At 34.2% G+C, this 8,210-nt stretch overlaps 1 protein-coding gene across 2 annotated transcripts; it reads left to right on the plus strand.

Moving 5' to 3' along the window:
- Nucleotides 1–2,037: 2,037 nt before the first annotated feature.
- LOC116023325 (syntaxin-32-like) lies at nt 2,038–7,968 on the plus strand. 2 transcript variants are annotated; one of them, XM_031264314.1, is made up of 5 exons: nt 2,038–2,742; nt 3,486–3,730; nt 3,922–4,097; nt 6,001–6,198; nt 7,584–7,968. In XM_031264314.1, exons 1-5 carry the CDS (start codon nt 2,502–2,504, stop codon nt 7,741–7,743), a joined length of 1,020 nt encoding a protein of 339 aa, XP_031120174.1. In that variant the 5' UTR covers nt 2,038–2,501; the 3' UTR covers nt 7,744–7,968. The 2 variants fall into 2 exon arrangements, with proteins under 2 accessions (XP_031120174.1, XP_031120175.1); XM_031264315.1 differs by having other exon boundaries at nt 6,004–6,198.
- Nucleotides 7,969–8,210: the final 242 nt, after the last annotated feature.

Below are 8,210 nucleotides of genomic sequence, written 5' to 3' on the forward strand. Positions count from 1 at the left end.
GGTCGCCTTCTCGGGCAATGGAGAAGGCGACTAAGTTGATTGCCATCTCTACTGGAGATGGCGACCAACCATCTCCGGTACACGTACTGGAAATGGCGACCAGATGGTCGCCATATCCACTCATCTCCAGTGGAGATGGCGACCAACTTGGTTGCCTTCTCCACTGGCGACCATGATGGTCGCCGGTGGTTGATGGTTTGGCTTGTTCATCGAAACTTTCTGGAGTTGGGCAGAATAGTGGTTGACCTGCAATCACAAGTCACCAATAGGTTAAAGGGCTTATTTGTTCCAAAATAACAACTTTGAGGGCCTAATTGGAGGTTTGTGAAGTTGAAAGGCCTAATTGCACTATTGGATATAGTTTGAGGGTCTATTTGACCCTTATCCCTATTAATAATACACAATTAAAATATTAATTTTGTTAATTTTTAAATATAATTATTTTAATTATAAAACTAGCAATATAAATTATAATTACAGAAATTATACTATAGAATTTGTCTAAGTATTATGTGCATATACACTTTATTATACAATTACTCCGTATATAAGAAAATGCGTACTATTAGAGTTTATATTACTCATACAAAATTTAAAATTTACATCTTCTTTTTTGATTTCTAAATATAATTCTCTTAGTTATTTTCCATATTGTTTGAGTTATAATATACATGAAATACAAATAGGAATAAATTAATTTAATTATGTAAATTTTCTCTATAAATTTATCTAAATATTTACATGATTATAAACTATATTAACTATTTAAAATTTTAATTTTAATTTTGTATACTATGAAAATGAGTTAATGCCCAATTTGATCCTCGACTATTGTGGTTTTTATCGAGATAGTCCTAAACGTCTTTTTTTTTTTGTTGTGTTTAATGGGGTTCTACACTTTGATGCTTTTACCTAATTGAGTCATCGGTTATTAGAATCGAGAACTAAATTGAAAAAACAACTATAATTGAGGACTAAATTGGTTAAAATTACTATAGTCAAAAACTAAATTGAGTATTAATAGAGAAAAAATTACCAAGCTATCTTAATAGAGGATTCAATTAGGTAAAATCATAAAAATTCATGACCCAATTAAGCACAAAAAAGGGTTTAGGTTCAAATCGAGAAAAATTACTATAATTGATGACTTAATTGAGTGTTAACTCTTATGAAAATAAATATTTGACTAAATATACGAAATTCTAACTATATTAACACATTTTAACATTTTTTTTTCATTTTTTCTATTTTTTTTTTAAATTCATAATAACAATTTTTTTTCATGCACTAGTTTTTTTTTTTTTTTTTAGATCTGCTTACTCTATCACATTGTAATATCTGTTCACACATACTTTCTTAGCCTCTTGTAGCACAAATATGGTTGTTAACGAACCAAACATAAATGAACGGAGGTTGTTCGTATTCGTTTGTTAATGATTTTGGAGCGTTCGTGTTCGTTTATTAAGATTTTTGAAAATCCTGCTCATGTTCGTTTGTAAAACATTCATTACTGTTTGTTAACGTTCGCGAACATTTTCACGAACGTCTTCGTTAACGTTAACGAACACGTTCACGAACGTATTTGTTATGTTAGCAAACATATTCGTGTACGTTCATGAAGAGGTTTGTGAACACTTAATTACCAAACACCTGTACATGTTCATGAACACAATTCGTTCGTGAACAAGACATAATCTACGTTCATGAACAATAACTAAACAAACAACACAACTATATATGTTTGTGAACATGTTCGCGAACATTATTAAACGAACACTTAATGAATTTGTTTGCGAACATTACTAAACAAACATAAACGAGTTTGTTCGCAAACATTATTAAATAAACACAAATGAGCTTGTTCACAATCTCTTAGGAAACGAGCTTACACTGTTCAAACTCAGCTCAATCTCATAACTTTCTATATGAGAGAGTCACTACATGTCATTTGGTCAAAATTTCAAAGTTTCAACTGTAAAGTGTTGGTATATAACCCCGAAAGGCTAAAACGGTGGGTGAAACAGGTACAGAGTTTCGGGCCCGGGTCTGCCCGGCACTCCAAAGTCCCATCCCGGATCTCTTTACCGGTTTCCAAATTTCCCATTTCTGATTTCTCCTCTATGCTCCAGCTGTTCAAGCGTTTTGCAACCGTAGACAAGGAAGCTGTACTTTCCTTCTCCTCCTCGTCTCTCTCTTTCTCTCTCCATTTCATTCCGGAAATCACCGGAATCCTTGCTACTTCCTCGCCAGCAATTGATTGGGTAGTAGCTCCGCTTTCTCCTGCTGCGTTTGATCTCGCGAAATTTTTAAGGTTTTTGGTGGTTGTGGATCTGGGATAACATCGTTGGAGTTATTAGAATTCGGGATCAACAACGAGAGATCTACTCATTCCCGATTGATTTGTCAAATTGCGTGCCTGGAGCCCTAATTTTTCGAGGTTTGGTGATTATACTTTGATAATTTGGCGGCGTTTTATGGTAATTTAGAGGTTTTAAATTGAAATGATGCTACCGAAAGCTGCGAGTGCGTCGGTTCGGGATCGAACTCATGAGTTTCATAGCATAGCAGAGCGGTTGAAGAAGTCCTTTTCGTCGGCGCAGAATGGGGCAAGTAGTAGTGCAAGCAGCAGTAGATTAGACCAGAGGTCCATGGTCGCCATGCAGTCTGAGTTCAATAAAAAGGCGTCAAAAATCGGGTTCGGTATACACCAGACGTCGCAGAAGCTCTCTAAGCTTGCAAAATGTAAGTGATGAATCATGCTTAACGTAATTTCTAAGGTCGGAATTCTACCCTACTATTTTAGTGTTCTCTTATGCTATGTGATTCAAGCTAATTGAAAAATTACACGCTGTTGATTTTGATTCTAAGTGTAGTGCACAATTAAGAGTTCGGCAACATTATAGTATTGACAATAATGTGAATGCAACTGTCATGAATCTCTTAGCTCATTTATGCTAACAATATGTTAGTGGATTGGATGCGTGGTGTAAGATCCTAGTGAATTGTAGTCTAGTAAACATTACTTATTTTAACTCTGTTGAACAGCTCTGTTCTACCTCTATGATCTGCTTTTACTATGCCATGGGAAAAGGTTTGCATATTGGACTTTGAATTTTTTATTGGAAACTAGTGAAGATCTGAATGTTGGAAAAAACAAATTCAATCTTTGAAGATTCTCCCACAAAGCTTTGCTTGGGTCAGATTTTATACTTGTAAAATAACTCAGATGTTCATTCCTGGTTTTTTAAAAAGATTCCTGCTTGGCTGCTTGTATATTCTAGAGATTGAGGCTCTCTCTGTTCTTTATTATTATTAATTTTCCCCTAAAAGAAATCATGGTCTGTTCATATTACAATAGAAGAATGTTAAAAGTATTTAGGAATACATTTGAAGGGGATTGGGGCTGGGAGGAATAGTTGATTTCATCTTAAGAATTATTATATTCATGTCATTGAGTTAATAATGCACACTTCGTTGCATTGCAGTGGCAAAAAGAACCTCTGTTTTCGATGACCCCACCACAGAGATTCAAGAACTGACTGCAGTTATTAAGCAAGATATCACTGCACTGAACTCCGCTGTAGTTGATCTTCAGCTTGTATCTAATTCACGTAATGAAAGTGGTAATAGTGACACCACTACCCATTCAACCACAGTTGTAGATGACTTAAAGAACCGCTTGATGAGTGCCACAAAGGAGTTTAAGGATGTCCTAACCATGCGCACAGAGGTGAGCACTGATGATATTGCCTTATGGCTTTATGATTACATTCTTTCTTTTTCCGGATATTTTGGATTTCTGTGGGTAAAATCAACTCTTCAATTATTCCTTTTTTACTGAATGCAAACTAGTGTTTCCTAATGCTATTATCATTTGGTTAATGACTTAATGTTCAATAAATATTCTTTGGCTTTTGGCAGAATTTGAAAGTTCATGAAAACAGAAGACAGCTGTTTTCTTCTACTGCTTCAAAGGATTCCTCAAATCCATTTGTTCGCCAGCGTCCATTAGCTGCCAAATCTGCCGCTGGTACTTCTAGCCCTTCTCCTCCTCCATGGGCTAATGGGTCAAAATCTTCTTCTCAGCTATTCCCAAGGTAAGGTTAATTGTTAGTGATGCTTCTTTTAGTCAATTATGAGAATCATGAAGCTCTTGTTCATTCTAATTTTACTGTAATCAATTTGTTTTTAACAGGAGAAATTAACTTATAGTGAATCCTATCCTTCTCTTAGGTGTTCTATGTCTTTAGTAACTTGTAAATAGACCTAGCAATTCGTGTATACGGGTTCGTTAACGGGTTGACGCGATAACGACACGAACACGATAAGGCTAAACACGAACACGACACGTTAAGGTTAACGGGTTCAAAATTGTAACACGAACACAAACACGATTTGTTAACGGGTTGACACATTTTGTTAACAGGTTTCGGATCGTGTTGACACGATATTACACGAAACCCGTTTAAACCCGCTAAATCTATTGATATATTAAAAACTAAAATTTAAAGTTAAGTTATATAAAAAAGAATTAAAACATACAATCCAATCCATCAAACAAACTAAAAAAATATTCAATTTATAACATTCATAAAATTATAAAATAACATCTAAAAATCATAATTAAAGATGTCCATACTAGTTTTTAGAATAAAATTGAACACAATAAACATTCAAATTTCAGATTGTTGAGCATCAATAATTGGTGTATGGTCTTGGCCTAATGTAGTAAATTCATGTTCATGATATATTTTGTAAAGACAATGGTTCTTACCTAAATGACAATGGTTCTTAGCGGGTTCTAAATAGGTCTATGTAAACAGGTTAACACGATAATATTAACGGGTTAAATGGGTTCTTAATAGGTTTAACGGGTTGACCCGTTAAGACACGAAAACATAACAGGTTCTTAACGGGTCAACCCGTTAACGACCCGGGACATGTTAAGGCGAATCACTAAGCCGTTATTTTCGTGTCGTGTTAACGGGTCGTGTCCATAATTGCCAGGTCTACTTGTAAAGCAAAATCTCATGGCCAAACAGTTATCTGTGTTTTAATATTCCTTTTTTGTTTTTCAATAAAAATGGCCATAGCCAGGGGAAACAGTGTGACAGAATCTATAATTTGTGACTTTCAGATGAGGGGTTTAAGATCAAACACAAATTTTTGCTTTAAAATTTATTTAGTAGATAACCAAAATGAAGAATAAAGAGGAAAGTAATAGGTTTATGTACAGGCAGTACAGCATGTTCTTTTTGAATTTTTTTGGTCATATCCAGTTTTAAATATGCATTGTTTAGTGTATACAACTTTAATAGCCATCTACCAAAAATGTATTATTCACAAAATGCCATGCCAAGGTGTTGTATCTGAATTGAAATATGCAGTAATTCTTTTTGTGTTGCATCTTTGATCTTTCTTTCATGTCTTCATACTATAGGTTGATTAGTTAATGATAATGCTAATAAACTTGGAGGAAATGTTGTTAAAATATCATTTGACTGCAGTTATTGGTCTTGGCTTTGTGCATGTTCTTCCTAAACAACCATTTAGCTTTCCATTTAAAAATAATCCATTCTCCAAAATGTATATAATTTCTCATAAAATATACAGGTTATATTTTTCCAATTTCTTCCCAGAGTGGGCTTAAATTTTATTTTATTTTTCGTTTTTCTATTTTCTTTTAGTTTGTTGCTTTTCTTCCCTCTTTTGTTCTCTTGTTTTCAGATAAACTAATAATCTTTCTGATAAATGAAAAGTTCAAAAAGATTGAGACAAATTCATGCTCAGAATTCATTTGATATTGTAATTTGTACCTGGTTCATATATTTGTTGACCCTTGATTCATAGCAGTAGCACAAATTTTTTTTTTTCTTTTTATCTATTCTGGTTAAAGGATACATCTTCAAAATGAACCTTATTACTATTAGTATTACTACTACAACTACTTTATTTTGATTAGTAAGTGAACCTTATTTTTGGTTTTCTAAACTTGTCTAGCAGGAAACAAAATGATGGTGAAAGTCAACCCTTACTGCCGCAGCAACAGCAACAACAACAAATGGTTCCCCTGCAAGACACCTACATGCAAAGTAGAGCTGAAGCTCTTCAAAATGTGGAGGCTACAATACATGAGCTTGGCAGTATTTTTAATCAACTGGCCACCTTGGTTTCTCAACAAGGAGAGATAGCAATCAGGTACACATTGATGTTTTTTGGCTAGGTGCTATGTGGTATACTGCAATCTGGTTCACATTGACATTTTTGGGTTTAGTGTTCATAGTATAAAGTTAACTTTCTGGAGTCTACCTGAGCATGCATCAACAAGAAGAGAGAAACAATAAACCAATAGTAACTGGATTAGAAACCAGGAAACTCAAGATGCAATAGCAAGAATGATGGAAAGACTACCTTATTAATTCTGTTTAGGTTTTAGTTTGTGGCCAGATAACAGTTACATACTTTTGGATTTTGATGGAGAAGTGTAATGGAATTGTGTAATGTGATTTAATAATGAAAACACCAACTTTGGTGACGAAGGAAGATAATCCAACCATTTTACTAATAACATGGAAAACAGTGTATAATGAACTTGGTTATGGTTGTAACAAGTAAAAGTTCTTGTAGCTTCATGTATAGTCTGTTTCTGTTTGTTGAAAATTTATTTTTCCTCTTGTCTTTTTGAGGAAGTAATACCAGAGAGGAAGTCTGTTTTCCATAATCAAGCTCATTAAACTTTTTTTTTCTCCGACTTATCAGCAAAACCAAAGGATTTGTCTTCTGCCAAAAGGAGAAAACCGTGTAGTCTGTTTCTGCTTGTTTGAATTTATTCTTCCTGTTGTCTTTTTGTGGGGTGATGACAAAGATGTAGAAAATATATAAACTTGTCTTTGAGTGAACTGAACTATAACTAGTGCAAAGTAATATGAATAATTAGAAGCAACATAGAGCAGGAGTAGGACCAACATGAATCCATTTTTACCCAGGCCCAGTGCAATCTGCAAGCCTGCTGTCTTTATTGACTTGTTAGTTGTTAGTGTTCAAAGCTAAGAATACCTTTATTAAGCACTAAGCAGAAATCATGTTTCTTGGCTACATCTCTTGTAAACTAATGTGAACTCATAATTGAAAAGATACATTGAAGAAGCTCTGCATGTCGTTTCTTTGTCCCGCACTACAAACTACTTAATTACCATGTTGTCATAATTGTTTGAACAATCTTGTGAATGAAACCGAAACCTGTATACCAGTACAGCGTTCAAGGCTCATCTTTTCTCATTGCTATTTTTTCTTGAATCATAATGAAAATCTATTTACAAAGTACTACTCCTTCCACTCCAAATTCGTTGTTCTAGTTACTGTTAAAAACACATTTTGAAGACCTTGGAGAAAAAGGCATCTTTCCACTTTTTAACTTCTCTTAGGAAAGGTAATGTGAGAAAGTGGAATTGTTTATGGTGTTTATTTTTTATGAAAGTGGAGAATATTTTGGGACATAGAAAAAGAAATATGGATAACAAATTTGGATTGAAGGGAGTATATGTTAAATGCAACTTCAATAACAAATTGCCCTACTATTGCAGGATTGATGAGAATATGGATGACACGCTGGCAAATGTGGAAGGGGCACAAGGCGCTTTACTCAAGTATCTCAACAGCATCTCATCTAATAGGTGGCTGATGATTAAGATATTCTTTGTGTTGATTTTCTTCCTCATGATTTTCCTTTTCTTTGTGGCATAGTAAGAATGGCAAATATAGTAAACGGCAATATATTGAAACAAGAAAATCATGCATTGTGAAGATCCTCTTTTTTCTTTTTCTTTTTTTTTTTTAATACCTTAATCATAAGAATTTTGGTATTTGCATCATGTAGCAGACATTTTCTGTCATATATGTTTCTTTGACTTGTGAAACATATTACTATCATCTTTTGGGCTTATATTTGAAACTGACCCTAAGGAGTAATTTTGTTCATTGTAAGTGAAGCATATTTTAAGTTGGATCGGATGCAGGCATAGAGAACTTATTTGGTCGTATGCCTATATAGTGTTGGTTTCCAGATTTTCACAAAAATTTCAAATAAGTGATGGCAACGGGGTGGCAGTGGGGAGTATGCAGGCATAGAGAACTTATTTGGTCGTATGCTTATAGTGTTAGTTTCAACATTTTCTCAAAAATTTCAATAACGGGATGGGGGTGATGTTGGG

Source organism: Ipomoea triloba, chromosome 6, assembly GCF_003576645.1.
Source record: "Ipomoea triloba cultivar NCNSP0323 chromosome 6, ASM357664v1".
NCBI classification, from domain to species: Eukaryota; Viridiplantae; Streptophyta; class Magnoliopsida; order Solanales; family Convolvulaceae; genus Ipomoea; species Ipomoea triloba.

Excerpts from the sequence above, each read along its gene's own strand:
- LOC116023325 (XM_031264314.1), top strand. The coding sequence starts at position 2,502 with ATGATGCTACCGAAAGCTGCGAGTGCGTCGGTTCGGGATCGAACTCAT. Across the intron at positions 2,743-3,485 it reads GCTCTCTAAGCTTGCAAAAT|TGGCAAAAAGAACCTCTGTT; the intron begins GTAAGTGATGAA and ends GTTGCATTGCAG. Across the intron at positions 3,731-3,921 it reads TCCTAACCATGCGCACAGAG|AATTTGAAAGTTCATGAAAA; the intron begins GTGAGCACTGAT and ends GGCTTTTGGCAG.